Source organism: Pezoporus flaviventris, unplaced genomic scaffold (assembly GCF_033815535.1).
Source record: "Pezoporus flaviventris isolate CSIRO_AGI_PZ_B2104156 unplaced genomic scaffold, CSIRO_AGI_Pfla_v1 ptg000002l, whole genome shotgun sequence".
NCBI classification, from domain to species: Eukaryota; Metazoa; Chordata; class Aves; order Psittaciformes; family Psittacidae; genus Pezoporus; species Pezoporus flaviventris.
In genome coordinates, this window is record NW_026892550.1 from 75,268,088 (window position 1) to 75,288,846 (window position 20,759).

Genomic DNA, 20,759 nt, shown 5'->3' on the forward strand with positions numbered 1-20,759 from the left:
AACCCATTTGTTAGGTTTGTGGCTGACAGCAAGGTGGAGCCAACCTGTTGCAAACCCCTTTACAATTCTTAAATGTCAAAATCACCTTGGCAAATTAGAGAGACAACCAAGAGGAAACCAACTCTATTCTACCAGGACACATTTCACGCATGACACAGGAACAATTAAGCAGCTGTACCATTTCACTACAGGAGAAGTACTCACTGGGGAGCTGTGCAGGTCACCATGTGGTTATAATGAACCACAGGCCAAGAGCCATCAACAGCTGGCTGCTGATTCAGGTCTAACTTATTGCTCATATACTGGCGGCATAAGCAGAGCAACAGCTAAAGCAGAACAAGGCTTTACCCAGGTATCAGTGGTGGTTTTGATATCCAACCAATGATCAGATGGGCATCTTGGGCTTCTCCAAGCACTGCAGTTTAGAGATGCAGATTGACATCAGTCCTCTGTAATCTGGGGTGGTTTGGGGGCTTTGTCTCTTCTTCTTTTTATTTTAAATCAGTGATGACTTGAGATTTTCCTCAAGGGGAAGCTCAGTCATACAAATACAAGTAAGAGACAGATTCTCACTGCTGTCTGTATGGTTAATGGCTTAGGCTCCCCATCCAAAAGCAAGGCCCCTTGCCCCTGTCCCCTCTGCTTTTCACTGCTGTGTTACCTGCAATATCCAGTAAACCTTTGGAATAAATTTTCTGCCTGTTCTCACCTGTATTTGTCAGAAATTATTCCTTGTATCCAGCAGAGCAAGGCTAAAGCTTTATTGCAGTAGCTCTTCAAACCCAGCAGGCTCCAGTTGGTCTACGCATTGTCCCATAGTCATTTCCCAGCATACTTCTGTCCCTGTCCAGCCGGACAAGTGAAATGAAAGTATTTCAGCACCAGAAGGTGGCACAAATGGCTCGGTTTAGGAATTGCGCTCACGCACAGAGGACTGAAAAGCCTGCTTGAAAACATTTTTTCTCTTTTCCATATGGTCTGAGCATTGATTTATCTTTTAAATTCCTTGCAGACCAAGGAATTATTAATATTTCATATTCCAATGTTCTCATAACTTCACCTTCACACAATTACTCAAGCATTTAGGAAAATAAATATGTAATAGAAACACCCTGTTCTGAATGAAAATACTCCAATACCCTTTCCTGGTTCAAATGAGAAAGATGCTACAGCACAGGCCAAGATCTCTGTAGCACTTGCCCTTTCTCAGTGAGTTCAGACAAGCTATGTCCCTGCTCCTGAATTTGATCTAACTGAACATTGCTTTGCAAACAGGTTCCAACTTGCCTTTACAGAAATTTAGGTGGAACCAAGCACAGAGATCCACACAACACTCTATGTCTGCTCTAGCACCTTTTCCATGGTGCATTGCTATTGCACCTGGTGCTCAAATCTCACCTGGCCTTAGAGGAACAAAATCATCCACCCATGACATGGCTGAAACAGCCACTTCTGCTTGGGTTTGGCTGAGAACTTGGCCATGGTCTTCTTCAGACTGCACAGAGATCTGACATTTCATGACCTCTGATGGTTTAGGGTAAGTTTCACGCCTCCAACAGCTTGGGTAACAGGTACTTGAGTGGGCCGTGGGGACATGTCCATGATGCCTGCATACACGCTTCTGGTGCTTCAAGGAACTTAGATTTGCACCTGTAAGGCAACTATTACTTAAAAATATGCATCTTAACTGCTGAATTACCTTTATTTCTCCCCTCTGTGCTCCCTTGCCCATAATTATTTTCTAGGCAAGACTATAATAGACTGCATCAAAAAAACCCTTGGCCCAAACCACAATATCTTCAATTATGACTTTCAGTTACTGTCATTTTTAAATCACCATCATCTCAGACAATGTCATTTTCCATGTTTGATTTATTCTATAAGATTCAGAGGCACCATTTCTTGTATGGTGATTCTTTTCTTCTAACAGTGTTTATCTCACTATCTGCATCAGGTAGCTGATGCAAAGCACAGATACCATGTAATAGAGACAAACTAACACAGGAGGGCAATTCCTCGGGCACAAGTCAGATTTTATTTACATTGCTACAGTTTGAGCTTTAGTATTAAGCAGGACCCATTTGGAGAAGACCCAGCACTCTGCACAAGGGTAGACTGCACACACTGCACTGAGGCCATGAAGTCTACCCCTCACAGACCACTTATTTACATCTTTAGATTAAAAAAATCTAAGGAATTAACTTGGAATCTTTTGTTTCAGCAACAAAAAAATCTGAGGTGCCTCCCAGGACCCCATAAGCAAATTCAAGTGTTTAGTTTGAGCTCTTAGTTGGCAGTTCAAGGGATATTGCAGACATAAGTTCATCCTTTTGTTGAGGAACTGAGAAGCTATTAGGTGGGAAGGTTTCCATTTGTATTTTTCTAATCACAGCTCAAAGCTTAACCAAGTTGAACATCTGCTGTTCTGAAGCCGGAGGGATTTCAGTCTCTTGCACAGATATTTTGGGGGGTTTTAATTTAAGTGAAAAGCTTAACTGCAACCTTAGATACATAAATATCATTTGCCATTTACCTCTACTTCTAACGTAATTCAACATTTCTCTAATAGAAGTAAACCCATATATATAATTCTCCTATTTCCTGTACAATTAACACACTGGCTATTGAAGGGGTTTTGTCAGATGCCAGATTTTTCATAATGGTCTATAAATTCATAGGTTTTAAAGCCTTATGCTTTTCATAGCAATTTTCCCCTTATCTTAAGCTATATTAAGTCTTTTGGGGGATCTACTGCATCTTCTGGGGTAGTTCCCAACTCATGTCCAGAGCTGCAGGGGAGCAGGCTCAGTTTCAGGTGCATAATTATGAAGAGAAGCTTCAGCACATAGAACCCCCCTGTACTGTCAGGGCTCTGAGGTCCCATCCTGCTCACTCCAGTGTGCTGACCTTCCTTAGGCAGGAGTGTGGGGCGTTCACAACAGGCCCTTCAACTCAAACTGTGGTCTCTGTTCTTCGAGCACTTCGACTGTGAAGGTGCTGACATATCAATCTCTTCTCTCTCAGGTACCTGAGATGGAGAGAGAAAGAGAGAGAAAAGGCATTTCAGCAACACAATCTTGCAAAACTTCAATCCAAACTCTAACAAGGCAAGTTGAATGGCTGAAAAACATTGTCATGAAAGCTTTTCCCATAGCAACTGCCATTCTCTATTTTTTTTCTATATATTTCCTGGCCACTTTGATTCAAAAAGAGATTATCACACAGTCAGTTCCTAACAGATCCACGGCTGGTGCAGGCTCCCACTGCTTTTGTGCTCAAGACCCATATACCTGTTCAGAAACACCACTGTGTTTCTAATGTGTACTGGTTGTGCATTTTGAGCTACGACCACAAGAACTTGCAACATTTATCACAAGTCAGGTTTTAAAGAGACACTGAGAAATTAGCACTAAGCTCCCTTAAATGCTGTGCTGCCCAAGTCCAGGGAAATACACAGCAGCAAGTAGAAACCAAGGAACCAGTGTGAGGCTCAGAAAATAAACCAAGTAAAAATAAAAGTGACACTGAAAGCCAGAATCTGCTGGAACAATCACCCCTTAAATGGGTGGTCAGTATTTATTCTTCAGTCTTTAACAGCAGCACCTCATCTGGTTATGAAGAATATGTAAAAGAGGATAAATCCCACCAAGCCTCACTTAAGTAATTGCAGCACTGTGACTCTGCTACAGAAACCCATTCCCTTCTCGAGCCAACCCCTAATTGTGAATATTCTCCCAGCTTCAAAGTGACCCCACTTTTCCTTCTATTTGCCTTGAAATTGTCTGTTGAATCTCCTGTTGTTCTTCTTCATTTATTCTATGCAGAATCGATTCCAAAAAGGGAAGATGAAACTGAATATATTGAGCAACCTAGCAAGAAGACAAGAAATGCACGTTAGCAACCACACTAACTGGGAAAAATGCTGGGAGCTACTAGAAGTGGTGGGATACGTACATCACTGCTGATCTCTTCTACATCTCTGTCCATGAGGAAGAACTTGGCAATCTTCTCTGAGGGACCCTGCAGCAGTCTGTGCAGTAAGGGGACATCCCCACTCCTCAGTTGCTTCTTCTCTGGGATTCAAGAGAAACATGGTGATGCACAGAACACACAACAGCACCTCACACAACCAGTAGCCTTTTTTCTTGACAAAGGCCCTGAATTCAATCGACGTGCAATTATTAGATAACAAACAAGGCTCCAACACATGTTAGGAGGAGGATGCGGCACCTCACTTATGCTATGCATGGTCAAAGAAATAGGTAGATATACAACAGAAAGGACCTGTGATTCAGGTAGCCACGTAAGCATGATCCAGGCCCACCAGCTTGACCCAAACTCCCTAAAACAAAACTGACTTCACATATTTCAAACATAATTTCAGCTTCATATTCTGACATCTAAGATACATGCCCATCAGTTCTTTCTCTCATTCTTTCAGGCATTCCTTTTAATAAGGATCAAATTTCCTAAAGCAAGAGTATGTTGCAGAAGTAAACATTTTCCATCAAAAAAAAGGTCATTTTAAGTAGACATCCAAAACTATCCACTAAAGTATCCCACATGCCATGGCTGTCACTGTTCAGAACAATGGTTACGGCAGCAAAGCTTTTTAACATGGCCTTGAGAATACCAAAGGCCTGTTTAGCCTTCCATAACCAACTACACCAGCCCACAGTTACTCAGATTCTCCCCTCCACCGGAAGGCCACACATCCCTAAGGGGTCTCCAGAAGAGCCATGATGCCACACAGCTTTCACACTGTCCAAAATAGGACAGATACCCGGGATGAACCCTGTTACTCCAAGTCCAGCCATCCGCACACACACACATGAAGGGTCACTAGAGATGAAGGGATCGCGCAGCAGTGTCCATCTTACCTCCAGACGCGTGGATAATATAAAGTGCAAATTCATGGGGGCTGTTTTCTATCTGTGAAACAGAAAGAGATGAGATCTTAGGAAGTTCTTCGTTGTGAGTGTGGTGAGGCACTGGCATGGGTTGTCCAGAGGAGCTGTGGCTGCCCCATCCCTGGCAGTGTTCACACTGACCCATTTCACTGTCAGCAGACACTCTGTGCTTCTCAACTCAGGTATTTAAACCAAAACCCTGGGATCCACTTGCCCATACAACCACATTCAGCAAAAGGCAGCCCTTTTGAACAATTACTTTTCAACTAATCTCTTCAACTTCACAATCTGCTCTGTAATTCCATTCCTTGTGTTATTATTCAGAGAAGTCAACTTCTCTTTTTAGTATCACACCACAAAGTCTTACTAAATGTATGAAGCCATTCTGTCACAGCAAAGTGTTCACGCAGGTTATAATAAAACAAGGTAGTTTCATACAGCCTGGCACTCATCTTGAGCACAACTTTTAACTCTGACTGTCTGGAGCTTTCCATGTGCCCAGATCTAACAGGGCCCATCTCTCAGACCCTTGGGGTTAGAGCAGAATTCCCAGCTGTTTTGAGCACAACACAATGGGCAGGGCCTGTCACTAGAGGGAAGCATGGCCATGGGCATTACACAAACCCATCTGTGCTAGGAAAGGCTCCAAGTGCAGCTGGGTTTTCCTCTCCTGGGCCTCAGTTCAGAGAGAAGTGGCTCTTACCTTAAACTTCTGAAGCAGTTGTTCTATTACTTGTCTTGTTCTCATCTGGCTGTTGATTCTTATTTTGGTTTCTGATCCAAAAGCTGGAGTAAAAACTGACGTCTAGGAACAAAACCAGCAGCAAAAGGGCATGAGCATGAGGGCCGCTGAACACAGCGGCACGGACCACAAAGGATGTGAACCAGCACAGCTCTGAGACAAAGCAGGCTGTCAAGTGTGGCTGAGTGAGCTGGGCTTGTTCAGCCTGGAGAAGAGAAGGCTCTGGGGAGACTTAGAGCAGCTCCCAGTGCCTAAAGGGGCTACAAGAAACCTGGAGAGTGGCTTTTGACAAGGGCCTGTAGGGACAGGACAAGGGGGAATGGCTTTAACCTGACAGAGGGGAGACTGAGACGAGATCTTAGGAAGGAGTTCTTCCCTGTGAGGGTGCCGAGGCCCTGGCACAGGTTGCCCAGAGAAGCTGTGGCTGCCCCATCCCTGGCAGTGCTCAAAGCCAGGTTGGACAGGGCTTGGAGCAACCTGGTCTAGCGGAAGACCTAGTGGAACTCCCGTGGCAAGGAGCTGGAACTGTGGGAGTTTAAAAGTCCCTTCCAACCACTCTGTGATCCTATGACAAAGCACAGGTCATGCTCAGGAGAGCACCCTTGGTACCAGGACTACTGTGGACCCCATCATTCAGGGTTGAGTTCAGAGCCCACCAACACCATCCGGGCCATACATGGGGCCGTTGGAGAAGTGCCCATCAGCTTAGGGGCCTCCAGCCACTTGCGGGGAATTTTGAGCTGTCCCGGTACCCAACCTCAGGTGATGGCAGCAAGGATTTGTACCTCATGATTATAGAAGTGGCCATTAATTGAAAACCTGTGAGTTTCTGCTTCTGCCCTGGCAATGGCAGGTAGCCAGGTCCTGCTCCGCAGAGCCACCACGGTGCTGCCAGCCCGGGACAGGGTGGCACAGTCCTGGTCCTGCTGGCTCCTGGGTGTCAGTGTGCGGCTTTCATAACAGGAATAACCTGGACAGAAAAACCCGATGAGCTGCTTTATCCCCACTGCCAGAACCCCACAGCTAGGAGCCTCTGGATGGTAGGTTTTCATTATTATCATCATCATCATCTTTATTATTATTAGCACAGCCCACTAGAAGTGGCCATTTGAAAGGATACTCGCACAGCAACCTTTTCACTAACCAGCCACACATCAGTGTTTCACTAGCATGGAATAGATGTTCAGAGACAAAGATAACCCTTTGCTGGCAGGGAAGGCCTAATGTGTCAGATTATATTTGCAGCCACAGAAAGAGTTTTTAGTGAACATAAGAGCACCAACACTAACTTTCCTCAAGGTTTGCCTTTTCTTCAGCAGATTTCAGCGTTTCCCCACTAATGTGATGGAGGTCATCAAATTCTCCCCAGCGTGTCATTCCCCTGAAATACAAAACATACATTTATAGTATGTTTTACTATGCAGTAATCTATGCAGTACAGATTACTATTCGTTAACCAATTTATAGGAAAGCATTAAAAATCCATTTCCTATATATATATATTTAAAACACACTCAACTAACTCCAATGAACATGCCAAGAAACAACGTGAGTTGTGTTCCCTGCATTTAAAGAGTCCATTTAAGATCAAATAGCCAAGCTGCTCTGCATACCTTCAAGCATGTCAGGACAGGTTTACATTGTTCTGATCACGAATTAATATTTGCTTTAAGATTCAGATCTCCACCAGTCAGAAGTATTTTTAAGAAATAAAAGGCAAAGCATAACTCTAAATGCCAGACTGACCCCATTCTACAGGCCAGATGCACCCTGACCCAGTAGACCTGGTAAAGGGGAACCAAGAGAACCAGAACTGCCTCAGACTCGAGTTCCTCAATGGTTACTTCTGCCAGGTTACATCCCTCAACTTCCACAGCAAGAGACAGGCAACAAGACTGTCCCTGACTTTACTGGAACTCCACAGCTGCAAAGAAGGCAGAATTAAATCCACAGTTCTAACATGTACCACATGGAACCTAAACCAAGGGATAATTAAGAAAATGAGCTCTGAAATACAGAATTTATCAGGGAGTTACTCAGGGTAAACATTGGCCCAGCCTCCATATTATACATTACTCAGCTTCAGCTCACCAGACAATTCAAAGTTCACCAACCAATGCTTGAGAAATACTGTTCAAAACAGAAAGAAGAAATACTCCGAGAACCTACATTAGTTTTTAAAGCTACAGCAAATGTAGCAGTAGTCCCATCAGTACAATGGACTTGATGGGCAATGCCAGAGGTAGGAGCCTGAAGGAGCAGCTGGTGGTGTGTGTTTCTGAGGACGTTTAACATCAGACTTCGCACAGACAAAGCCAGTATTCATTCCCTGGCTAGAGCTTTGGCCTAAGAGGCAACTCTTTCTCACCTGAGGTAACTTCCTCCACCTTCTCAACTGCTCTTCAGCTAAAAGCCAGGCAAAAATGCAAAAAAGGTGCACCTTTCTGCCCAGCAGAAGTTGCTGAAGGACCACCACAACCTTTGGGGAACCTGGGATACGCAGCCAGACACATCCATTGAACATGAGCTGTTTTTAAATACTACTGTGCCTCTTTCTGATGGAGGTTAATTCATTACCTTTTACTAGGGAACAAACCCACATTCTCCAAAGACTTTAGGGTTACAAATGAGGGTATCTGCTTCTCATCCTGAATTTTTAATCGGATGGGATGTCGGATGCCCCAAAATATTGACAAGATTCCTTCAATAAATGGTTTGCTTCCTTCTCGCTGGGGAAAAGAAAAAAGGGAAGAAGAGTAATAATAATAATCAAGTGACAATCATTTATTTCCCCTCAAACTTAACAGAAAAATGGCGAAATCATTAAACCAAGAGGAATGCAGCTTGTGGAGGAGAAGCAAGTCCAGACCACTAGAACAGAGACTCTGTGGTATGAGAAATGATTCATGCTTCAAGCCCTCCTTCAGCTCCATAGAGGATGCATTTCTGGGGCTCAGCTTCCCAGCATTTTTCTGCACTAAAGGTTCACACTCCAGGAGAGAACATTAGTCTGTCCTTGATAGGGTGACAGTCATCCTACCACTACACACCAGGGGTTAAAGTGGAAGAGTGGGGGAATGCACCCCACAACATCTGCAGTACAACTCCCTACAATATCAGTGCCCATTAGAGTTTTTCCTGCTATTACATTGTGCTTACCTGAGTACGTGACAGTTGCAGGTTTTCTTGGTCAGAATAGTAAGAGTTATAAGTCTTCAGAAGTGAACTGAGTTGCTCTCTAGAACAAAATATCACAATGAAAAGAATCATGTTTTTAACATCCATATTACTGTAAAACCCCGTATCTCTTACCCACTGCCTCTTTGTTAATGATTAATACCTCATTTTCCAGAAGTAAATTTGTGTCAGGACACTGGGTTACTTTTAACCTGCCTCTTTACAGGCCAGATACACAGAGGAAATAAATCACTTGTGGTCTGCTGTGATGCTCATAACCCTGCCCCAGAATAACTTGTACTTTGGACTTCTGCTGCAGTCATGGAGGGAAGAAAACAGTAACAACACTCCCATGCACCAGCACTGCAGATGACTGCAGTCAGGTTACCAGTTGTTTTCCCTGTATGAGGGCTTTGTATCTTTTTCAGATACATTTCTTATTTCAAAATACCTCTAGTATGCCTAGAGAAAGCATTTCAGTTTCCTTCTGCTTGAGACATAACAGCTTGGCACTAAGTCTTTGCTCAGAAGAGAAAGGATGGAGTTGAAGAGAACCTCTGCCGACAAGCAAGGGTTATAATCCTGCCCATCATCTTTTATTTCAGAGATTAAGGATGCAATTACAAAAAGCAGAATAACATCCTGCTTTGAAAGTACTGCACTGAGTCAGGAAGGCAACATGAGGCACACTGGTGCTAGCAGTGTTTAAAATTCAGTATTTAAGAACCACCAGAGATAATTATGCCTGTCTCCACCGTTGACAAACTCACATATAGCCCTTGTGAACAAGGCAAGGGGCAATAAATGCCATGTTGCACAAATACAGGCTCGGAGTGATTGCTTTGGCACTGATGCTGGGGAAAAGCACCTTCTGGCTACCACTAAGCAGCTGCTGGTCCCAAGCCAGCTGTGCCATGCTGAGATGGAACCAACACACAAGGAGAATATCCTCTTCAGGGCAAGGCTGCTTGAATTACAGCCCAAGGCCCGCTTTGGTCAAAGTACTCTGCTTTCTTCACACTGCTTTTGGTGAAAGATAAACACCAAGTTGACAGCATCCAAAGAGTGTGGAAGTGATAAGTAGCATCAACCACAAAGGCAAAAAGCAAGTTGCGACTTGAGCTAGGGAGGACCAAGGCAGAATTAAGTAATATACAGAAACATAGAATAGTTAGGGTTGGAAAGGACCCCAAGATCATTCAGTTCCAACCCCCCTGCCACGGGCAGGGACACCTCACACTAACCATGTCGCCCAAGGCTCTGTCCAACCTGGCCTTCAACACCGCCAGGGATGGAGCATTCACAGCTTCCCTGGGCAACCCATTCCAGTGCCTCACCACCCTCACAGTAAAGAACTTCTTCCTTAGATCCAATCTAAACTTCCCCTGTTCAAGTTTTAACCCGTTACCCCTTGTCCTATCACTACAGTCCCTAGTGAAGAGTCCCTCCCCAGCATCCCTATAGGCCCCCTTCAGATACTGGAAGGCTGCTATGAGGTCTCCATGCAGCTTCTCTTCTCCAGGCTGAACAGCCTTGGCTTTCTCAGTCTATCTTCATATGGGAGGTGCTCCAGTCCCCTGATCATCCTCGTGGCCATCCTCTGGACTTGTTCCAACAGTTCCATGTACTTTTATGTTGAGGACACCAGAACTGCACACAATACTCCAGGTGAGGTCTCACGAGGGCAGAGTAGAGGGCCAGGATCACCTCCTTCGACCTGCTGGTCACGCTCCTTTTGATGCAGCCCAGGTTACATATTTCAGGACCACTGAGAATGAAACACTGTTACACCAATTAAACAGCAAAAATGATTTAGATTGTAATTCAAGAAAGCAACTTCTACCAGCAGAGATAAGTAAGCTTGGGAAACAATTGCATGGAAGCATCCAAATTCTTCCTCATGGACAATCTTCAAGCATCAACTGATATGACTAACAACAACGCTGTTTAACATCCTGCCTTGCAGTGGGGAGTGAAAACACCGAGTGTGTTTGCAAATAATGACTCTTCTTTCCATGTTTTTGTCTAGCATGAGATACAAGGCCTGAACCATCGGCAGAACAGACAGCACTTGCAAAGTCTTCTTACAGCAAGTTGCACTGAGATCTACTGAAACTGTTCAAGATCCATGTACCATCAAAAGCGCTGTTACTGCTCCTACACCAAATTTCAGTAAAAAAAAAAAACAAACAACACAAACAAAACCCGAAACCACTCAAAACCAACCCCAAGAATTGACTTCTAGCACCATTACTGAAAATCAAATCACACCCGAGAAGGATGCTCAGTAGAAAAAGCATTTTACTACTTCAACAGTCAGAGATCACCACAAACAAAGGAATAATGTGGTATGTGTAGGAATTTTTCACAGTTGTTTCCCTATAACAGCCATAACACACCCAAAACATGAGGAAGTGATCCATGGTGACAACAGCACCCTTATTAGAGATGACAAAGCTAAGAGCGATCCCTCCCCTAGGAATGGAATCAGTTTGTCCATCACAGCAAGCAGTTCAGAAAGATAACTTCAAGGATGAATACCCAGCACATCTCCCTGATCAGACAGTGACTCAATTTAGTAAAACTGTTTAAATGGCTCTTCAGTTGACTCTGTAAACTTAAAAACAAACAAATAAAAAAAAAAAAACAACCAACCAAGCAAACAAAGTCAGTGAGTCAGGGGATCTCAACTATGATACCAAGAAACGGCTTTAAATTGACAGAGGGGAGATTGAGATGAGATCTTAGCAAGAAGTTCTCTACTGTGAAGGTGGTGAGGCCCTGGCACAGGGTGCCCAGAGGAGCAGTGGCTGCCCCATCCCTGGCAGTGTACAAGGACAAGTTGAATGGGGCTTGGAGCAACCCAGTCTAGTGGAAGGTGTCCCTGCCTGTGGCAGGGGCTTGGAACTGGATGAGCTTTAATGACCCTCCTATCCCAAACCAGTCTGGGATTCTATGAAACCAGTGCAAGAGAACAGAAGGATGGATTACACAGAGAAACACAAGTAATTTTGTTTGGAAACTGCTATGTATGATTTTAAGTGTTCCAGTGAAAGTATGCTCTCTCAGGACTATCACTGTCTTACTCCAGCAGTGTACACCCTCTTCTGTATTTTATGACTGTGTTTCTCAGCCAGCTCTTACCATAAATGCATACCCACAGCACCTGGACAATGCAGTATCTCTGCGTAATGCTAAGCAGAACTTCACCACTGCACGTCTTTACATAGGATACGGACCTGCAGCACCTGCTTCTTCCTTCAGGACTTACGAACCTAAGCCAAGCAGAGTGCCAAGGTGGCTCAGATGGACATGGCTATGTTTGTGGTGGAGGGGTAGGCAGAGTGTGCCAGTCTAAAGTTTCCCCTTGCATTCCCTATCTTTGCTCCACTTAAACTGAACTTGGCAGTGTCCTCCTGCCTGATGAGCCTTTTTCCATGGTGAGAAGGGAAAAGATACTCAGGACTTTTACTTAGCAGGTAACATTAGAACAAAGGCTGCACCTTGAAACTCAACAAGGTTAACTGCATTTCCTTCTAACACATTGGATGTAAATTATTTACTGGAACTTACCACGACTCTCAAAAGATGTTTTCCAGTGGCTTTATCAACCAAACATGGGGCACCGAAACAGCATTTTCAACAATTACTTCAACTCTTAAACCCTAGTAATACAGCTGGTGAAAGCCTTTCTTCCTTTGAGCTGGAACAGCTCATTACAGGTTGTCTCATGAACTATGAGGATTGTATTCAGGTCATCCCACCAAAAGGGAAAGTTCTAATAGACATAGCTATGAATCAGATAGAAGCAAAATTGGGTTCATATTGGCTAAAGGTAAACAAGATTAAGCATGTCTCTGCCTCATACACAGGCAAAATCCAGATGCTATGTGAGATTAACATGCAAGTAGGAGAGAGGGAGTTTTGTTTGACAGATGTTGTGACAGACCTGCTGATCCTGCTTGCACAGTGCTTGAAACATAGGTCATCTTATACTTTGCAGCCTAGTATGCTTGGCAATCATTTTATTGATTACCAAGTTGTCATTTTGCAAGGTTTTTCCAAGTAGAAAGTTGGATGATCAGTTTCCTGGAGACCCAGATCATACTCTGAGGCCCATTTATTACTTGTAAGCCATGCAAATAAAAAAAGCCTAAAGCAAATAAAAAAATCACAGGCTAAAAGCACTTAATGTGTGGTAAGAGTTATCTCTGAAGCAGATTTCTGTTTCTCTCAAGATTTTTCCTTAGTTTCTGGTCTTGTCTAGAATAACTTCCCATTAAATGCCACAGGATTCTGGTCAGATAAATTTTTCAGGTTTCAGTCCTGCATTAGTGCACCCAACAGTGACGAACCACATGAGCCATTACAAAAGCCCTGAGGGAGAGATTTAACAGGATTCACTGACTTGTTTGACCTTGTGTAGTGGGGACAGGAGGAAAGGAAAGATTTTTCCTTCTTTTAAGCCCAGAAATGAGTAACACATGCACCACCCTATTAGTTCCAGAAGCCTTTCTGTAACATATCTTTAATTACAAAGGCCCAGAGACTGCCCTAACCAGGGGGCATGTGGTCATCTCTGAAGAGTTAAGCTTGACAGAAAGCCAAGGGCAGCCAAGTTGCAAGACTGTTCCTCATAGCACAGCTCTGGGACAGCAGCCAAATCCAGCCATTTCTGGAAGCCTGAGCTAAGTAACTGGTAGAACTACCTAGAGACAAACCGAAAAAGGTAACATTTACTGCAGAATCATCACCTGGTTCAGTAATGAAGGCAGGATACAAAGGAGCTGTAAAGTCAAGAGCCCTAGTGGTAAAACCACAATATAGCCCAGATTATTTTCGCTTGAAATGCCAACACAGGACAGTTCACCTGTGCCTTCTCTCTCAGTGCCTAGACACTTATCCATGGATATTTATGGCAGTTATTCAGAAAGACAGTAGTTCAGCCAGCCAAATGCCCTGGCCATCTTTTTGATTCAGCCCTTGTGCAATTCCCAAACAGCAAGCTTGCCACATCAGCAAGATTCACACAATTCAACTGGAAGAGGCTTGATGTAACAGCCAACCAAAGGTACAGATGAGGGATGATAGTTTGGAAACAGCACTGGAATTGTATGCTCAAGTGCATACCGAATATGTCAATGATTCTGGAAACACTTGTTATTTGGTGGGTTTGGTCTGGGTTTGGTTTTTTTTCCAAGGCAAAGCAGCTTCAGCCACACTTTAAACCATGACTAACAGAAGGGTCTCGACCATGATTCACGTATCATTACTTGAACAGGCAGTAAAAACTCAAGCACATTGGTTCACCTGGCACATTTCCAAATGACTTTATATGCCAAGTATATAAAAGTTCACACAGATTAATTACCTTTAACACAAAGTCACTATGTCCCAACAACGCTTTAAGAGGAGGAGGAGGATGCATTTACTGTCTGCATGCTTTGGGCAAAGCTCTGACACACTTAAAAAGGGAGAAATTCACAGCACTACTTATGCCACATACAGAAGTGTCAGGATTCAGATGCAAATACCTATTACACTGTGAGAATATCTATTACAGGCCTCATCCCCAGATGCGTGTGTACTTCACTTCTTTGTGCAGGAATATTAGGAGAGGTGGAAATGAAGTAAGAGAACAGCCCCCTCATCAGCTCCTATGCTCTGGTCAACAGGGGAAAAGCTATTTCCCTACAAACGGGATGGACCTATACAGCAGAGAGCTCTGGGCTCATGGCAGCATTAGGAAAAATTCATGCCATCCAGACTTAGCCAAGGGAAAGCATCCCATGAAAAACTGTTTGAATGCAATTCCAAGCTTTGTACAAGGAGGTTAAAGAACCACTTCACACAGAATAGAGCTGGGAGCCTGGCAGATCTTTTGCCAAGAAATCCCTCATCTGTAGCCACAGACTAAACCATGTGCCTCAAACAAGTAGAGCTCAAGTGAAACTCTGGAACTCATGTTCAGTTCTAACAGATTCCAAAAATAGGAAGGTCATCCTTGTTAATTTGGAATTTTACTTCAATATCCTCTAAACGTGCTGTTCTACATAAAAAAAAAAAAAATCTATAGACCAAGAGGTTTAATGCTTGATTCTTGAAAATCCTTATATAGGGCAACTTTGTTCTGGAGACATTTGACAGAATGCAAGTTCTAGGAATTGCTACCGCTACAGGCTCAGCTCTCTAGAGGATTCCCTGTTAATGAAGAAATACAGAGTGATTTGAAAGAAAGCAGCCAAATCATTAAATGGTTTTGGGTTTTTTTTTTTAATAGTTTACCTGGTTATGAACTTCTCCTCATTGATGGAAACAGAAGGTAGATGCTGTGCTTTCATAGTCACTTTCTTCATTTATTCCAAGGAGATGAATCTAAACAAAAGGTTAAAATAATAATTATAGCCACTAATGCCACTAAGAAAGATCAAGTGGCAAACACAACCACAAAGCCTTAGTTTGCCAAGTGAAACAGGATCAGACACTCAAGCTAAGGGTTAACTACACCGTATTTTGACCTCTTTGTGCTCAGCCCTAATACACATATATCCCACTCCTAGTAAAAAAAGCCATAGGCCATCCCCACCAAGTACATTACAGTACCTTAAACCATGTAATCCCAGACTGGCTTGGGTTGGAAAGGACCTTAAAACTCGTATAGTTCCAACTCCCTGCCACAGGGAGGGACACTTTCCACTAGACTAGCCTTGAACACTGCCAGGGATGGGGCAGCCACAGCTCCTCTGGGCAACCTGTGCCAGTGCCTCACAGGAAAAGACTTTATCCAAGTACTACATATGCCAGGACTTTCTCAAGTAGTTTTAGGACCACTCCACAACTCCATGATGACGCTTCACTCGTTAGCAGACAGGCTCCAACTACTGGGCATAATTCAGTAGTTAGTTACAGATAAAGCATTGCCCAGGGTCACCAAAAAAACCCTAAGTGAGTCAGCAAACCAGTCCTTAACCAGGGCTGTAGAGCTAGACAAGAGAAGAAGTGCTGATCGTCAGCAGTGTCCGGTAGCACACAAAGAAAGCAGCTGAGAGATTAAAGAGAGCATAAGGCTATAATTAAAGTGATGTAGCAATATAATTTACAGATCTCCATGTTGCAATTCCAGCACATTGTGTAGGCAGCAAGCCAGCCCCTTGAGACTCCAACAATGCATTCTTCAATAAGCTTAATTACGGAGTCTTGTCTGCCTTTATTCCCCCTCAGGTATTAGAAGAAAAGGCTGACTGAAGAAAGTAACTGAAGAGTCTCAGACTTAAGACTGGCAACAGATACTGCACTAAAAAACTTAGTCTCAGCCCAAGACATGGCATCACACAGAAAGGCTGGAGGGTGGGGAGGGGAAAGAAATGGACTCCATGGAAAACAGCAACATCTCCAAAGGCTGCACTGGAAGTAGATCTTTCATGTCTAGATATTAATTGTATTTCTTAATGCAAGAAATACTTGCATTCAAAATTCACTTAACCGCAGTTGATGACCTTTCTCCCTCATGCTCTGGACTTGAGCCCGATTTCAGACTGTGTGGACAGAGTCTGGTGTAACACCTCTGAAAAGCAGTTTATTGTCTACAGTAGTAATACCAAGTAGCCTTCAGGAAATCAATTTAGAAGAGAAATCCAAGCTTGGAAGTCTCATTGCTAGCTAAAGAGTAAGTGCCTAGCTTCTTTTCAAGTGATCCTACATTACTGAGCTCCTGGTTTAGAAGTTCCCTGAAGTTTTCATAGTCATACAGGAATAACTTCTAAAATAAATGTGGACAAACAAGAAATTGTGTAAAAACACAGTACCGTCACCCTACACAACATCTGGGACATCTTTTCACAACCTCTAAACCCAGAGTGCACTAGCAAAGTGAGCTTTATGCAAGCAGCTGGGGTTTCTAGCAGCACTGTATCAGTAGCTCACCAACAGAAGCAGGAGGGATCCCACATCTCGTTGTTCTTTGGGTGACATCCATCACAGCAGAAACACACCTAGAGGCCAGATAACCCCAGGGACTTCTGTACAGCCAAGAGTTTGTACAGAAAGAAGAGATCACTGTATATAATCAATATAAGCTTGCTCTTTCTTTGCCTCTGAAGTAAGCTGAGTTCAGAAACCACTGGACACCTCTTGAAATCTGTTTTTAGGTAATTTACAAATACCTCCATCTGAATCAACTGCCTATGACACAGTATTTCAGACCAAATTTAAATGATGCAGAGGAACTGACGTACATTGGCACCTGGACAACTGGATGTACACTTTAGCTTCCTACCATCCATCAGGAATCAACATGTTAAGAACAGCAATAACCAAGTTACCAGTACCACTGGTAGAGCAGCAACTCCAGCAACCGCCTGCACTACTTCATCGCTGGTGGTAGCATTGTTTTCAGTACAATCTGACCTTCAACAGATTCATATGAAAGAAAAGCTCAGACTGAGAAGTGACCTTTACACAAAAGATGATAATCACTGACCTGTTTTATTGCAGGGAATGACTTTTGCTAAATTATTTGCCTTAAACTTGGGCATATCTTAAATCAGCTCTAAATGGCTTAAAAACAGCCATTAAAATGCTGACACTAAAACAAACTGGAACAGTAGTTGGTGATGGGAACAGTTCCTCACCATGCCTCCCCCTTTTCCTTCCATCAGTGCCCAGACAAAGACTGGCCTCTTCTATAGCTGGTGCAAAGCACAAAAAGCTCATTACAGTGACGTGACCAGTTCTGCTCATCAGAGTTGTACAAAACATTTCCACACCACCAGCTCACCCTAGAGATAAAACATTCCATGTACCCTTCCTAGAAGCTCACACATCTCACAGCCCTCATTTTTGGTTAACCCAGAAACCTGCAGGTTGGGAACATGCAGCGACTTCCCCAGCACAACTACTGGACACCACAAATGACAGTATATTTACATTAGTGCTCTGTAAATTCCTGTCACATATTCTATCACCTCCTGGCATTTTCTTGTCTTCCATGTTACTCTCCTGCGATTCTTTTGATGAAGCAAACAGAGTGAAATGGGTTTTTTTTCCACTGCTCTCTATCATTTAAACTAACAAAAATAGGCTGATTTTCCAGTTCTTCCAATGATACATGGTTCAGGCCACCTATTTGTCTATTCAAAGCAGTCTCCTACCTTGCTTAGTGTTAGACAAGTGTCTTCATCATTATATTAAACTGGACTAGAACCACAGAACCCCCCCTCAGATAGGCAAGAACTTAAAGAAGCTAAGACTAACCTCCTGGCCCGAGACTTCACTAAGAAACTTAAAGCTCCAGGGAAGAGTGAAGCCTAAAATACTTTTGAAAGGAGAGAAAGAAGCAGAAGGGAAAGACAGGAGTAAATGAGAAGTGGGGCAGATAGAAAACAAGCAATTCCAGAGGAAGACTGTTAGTGGAGAGGCAGATGAGAGGACTTGTTTCATTTCAGTAAGTACAGTGATCTTGAAGTTATTTGCTTAAGGGGACAGCAGAGGGACAGGACAACCAAGGAATGACAAAGTAAAGGTAACAGCAAACTGCCACACTGATTTTTACACAATGACAAAAGGAAGCAACTGTAGAGAGGAGGGCTGGAAGGAGAGGGACACCCTACATCCAGAGCTGAGCCCAGCAGGAGCAGGAAAGCAACATTTTAATTTGTACGTAAGAGCCTGGATGTGCTTTTTGGCACATCTCTATACTATATTATTGCCAAGCAAGCAGTGCACTACACACAGCTCACACCAGTCTTAACAACAACTAAATGCACAAATCTCCCCCAAAGATCCCTAGGCATATTGACCCAGTGCTTCCCCAGGCTGTCATAAAACCACAGGAAGTCAGAATAGGGTGAACCTTCTCCCTTTTGTGTGTAGAAACCCCAAGGCTCAGTTTTCTTTACTCATACATACACATGTACAGCATAGTGAGCTTGGCACTGTAGTCACAATAGCACCTATACCCAAGTCATGTTTCCGGCTCAGAAGCGTCTGGTATTCAGTCAAATTTTGGACCAGATAAAACCAAGTTAAGGATTTATTCACATACATGAGAAATGAAGCATCAGCAGAATATTCTTCCTCATCTTTACCTAGTCACACATTGTATCAGCCTTCATGTTGTTTCCTTTTTAAGTTCCGTCTGTGTCCACACCAGTAAAAGCAAAGGTCTAACCAAAAGAAAGCACTTAGTCCAAACACTTGCATTTTTCCTTACTGAAAACAAGGGTTTCTTTGGGTTTTTTGTCTTGCAGACTCCTTTACTGTTTACTTTAAAAACTAATTGCTGCAGTACAGAGGAGTAACAGCATGGCTTGAGTACAAAACACAGCTCAGTCCCCCTGCTCAGGCAGGATCAGAACAGGCTTTGGTGGCTGAAACCAGAAGTAAGTCAGCGTTAATCAGTGAACACGGCCCCCTAACTGAGTGGAGGGACAAGACACACAAGCTCCCTCCCTTCACACAACAAGAAAGCAGGGATTGTAGCAAGTCTATTCCCAACACTAAGTAATCCACAATTATGAAGAGAAGTTACTTTTATTTTTTTTCCAGGTCCCTCAGGAACAATGGCTTTTACTTGCCAAAAAGGGCAGACAAGGTCACTAATGTAACCTTTGCAATCACACTGAATGAGGAGCAGCAGAGGCTTGTGCCCATGAACACGCTGATCAACAGCGGCAGCACTTCCTATTCCTGTTTCAATCACAACTGATTCACACAAACCACCTCAACTTCAACAGCTTCTGACCAAATATTTCTCCCTCCCTCCAGCACCCCAACCACCCAGAATGAATTCAGCTGGAGTTCTGGGTGACTGCAAAGGACCTTACTTCCCACTGACACCGCACTTTGCGCAGCAAGCAGAACAGCTCCAGCGTCACACAGCACTTACCTGCACACAGGGTCAGAGCAGAAGCAGAGGAGGAGTTTCACATACCTTGCACTGAGCTCTGGAGAGGCATCACAGCAGCACACTGCTGACAGCTACCTCTGCCACTTCAGGAAACCCACAGAGCTCTCAATTACTGTTTCGCTTCACAAACTGGGAGCGCTGGGAACCCAAGACACTCCCCGCACCTCAGAGCATGTCGGGAATATTTACCTACCCACCTGCCTCCCTCTCCCTCCACCACGCAGCCGACAGGAGCTCTCTTAGTCATGGTTACACCTATGGAGAGGCTCTGGTTAACACTTTAATCTCTAACTTCATAGTGAGCGGTAACCTGCTGACTCCTGGTAATTATTTGCCAACAGGGCATACCCTGAAACATCCTGTGCTGGAAGAAGCACTGTTAGGCTTTAACCTCTTCTCTGTTTAGCAATCCATACGATAAAGTCAATTTCCTTCTCCAGATAAATGCTAATCTTTGGTGGAATAGCCAAGCCACACAATCACATCATGCTCAAGTAGAGACCTATGGATTTATAATGTAATAGAAATGGTGACAACACAGCTTCATCATTTAATCACATCCAGCTGCATAATCAAATCTTTGCTTAACTGTAAAATAGCCTTACGGATATTACTCTGTGGGCAAGAGCTGTGTCTGTAAGAGAACACACTGATGCTCAGCAGCTAATTGTATAAACAGATGTTTAAGCTGTAAAAAAAAATTTGAACCAACACACACCTTCTGAGCAAATTCTGTTTGCCCATCCATTTATAGCAAGAGATTTATTCACAAGATCAAGCCTAAAACTGGAAGTCACTGGGCCACAGAGAGAAGAGCACAAAAAATCCTGAGCCCCGAATAGCCTTCATACTCACCTTACGGCTCTGGGATTTAGATCAAGTACTTCTGCCTTTATATAGTGGTGGACTTGGCAGTCCTGGGGGAATGGTTGGATTTGATGATCTTACAGGTCTTTTCCAACCCGGTTGATTCTGTGATTGTATGTTAGAGAGGCAGAATAGACTCATGAAAGTTTGATTCCTG

The 20,759-nt window shown here is 43.6% G+C and overlaps 1 protein-coding gene across 3 annotated transcripts; it reads right to left on the reverse strand.

The window, feature by feature from the left end:
- Positions 1–488: 488 nt before the first annotated feature.
- On the reverse strand, positions 489–19,917 carry RASSF6 (Ras association domain family member 6). Of its 3 annotated transcripts, XM_061463596.1 has the most exons (11): positions 19,715–19,917; positions 15,115–15,204; positions 8,812–8,890; positions 8,230–8,381; positions 6,942–7,033; positions 6,438–6,622; positions 5,614–5,715; positions 4,881–4,932; positions 3,955–4,073; positions 3,772–3,869; positions 489–3,028 (listed from the first exon to the last, which is right to left on the reverse strand). In XM_061463596.1, exons 2-11 carry the CDS (start codon positions 15,183–15,185, stop codon positions 2,953–2,955), a joined length of 1,026 nt encoding a protein of 341 aa, XP_061319580.1. In that variant the 5' UTR covers positions 15,186–15,204; positions 19,715–19,917; the 3' UTR covers positions 489–2,952. The 3 variants fall into 3 exon arrangements, with proteins under 3 accessions (XP_061319580.1, XP_061319563.1, XP_061319572.1); XM_061463579.1 differs by having other exon boundaries at positions 489–3,869; positions 19,760–19,909; XM_061463588.1 differs by lacking the exon at positions 19,715–19,917 and adding an exon at positions 15,930–16,059 and having other exon boundaries at positions 489–3,869.
- Positions 19,918–20,759: the final 842 nt, after the last annotated feature.

What these genes read in the sequence shown, in the direction of transcription:
- RASSF6 (XM_061463596.1), bottom strand. Translation starts at nt 15,185, where the DNA reads ATGAAGAAAGTGACTATGAAAGCACAGCATCTACCTTCTGTTTCCATC. An exon ending in GCCACTTCTATAATCATGAG is followed by an intron (nt 5,716 to 6,437) that starts GTACAAATCCTT and finishes TTTTGTTCCTAG; the next exon opens with ACGTCAGTTTTTACTCCAGC. An exon ending in TAGAAGAGATCAGCAGTGAT is followed by an intron (nt 3,870 to 3,954) that starts GTACGTATCCCA and finishes TCTTCTTGCTAG; the next exon opens with GTTGCTCAATATATTCAGTT.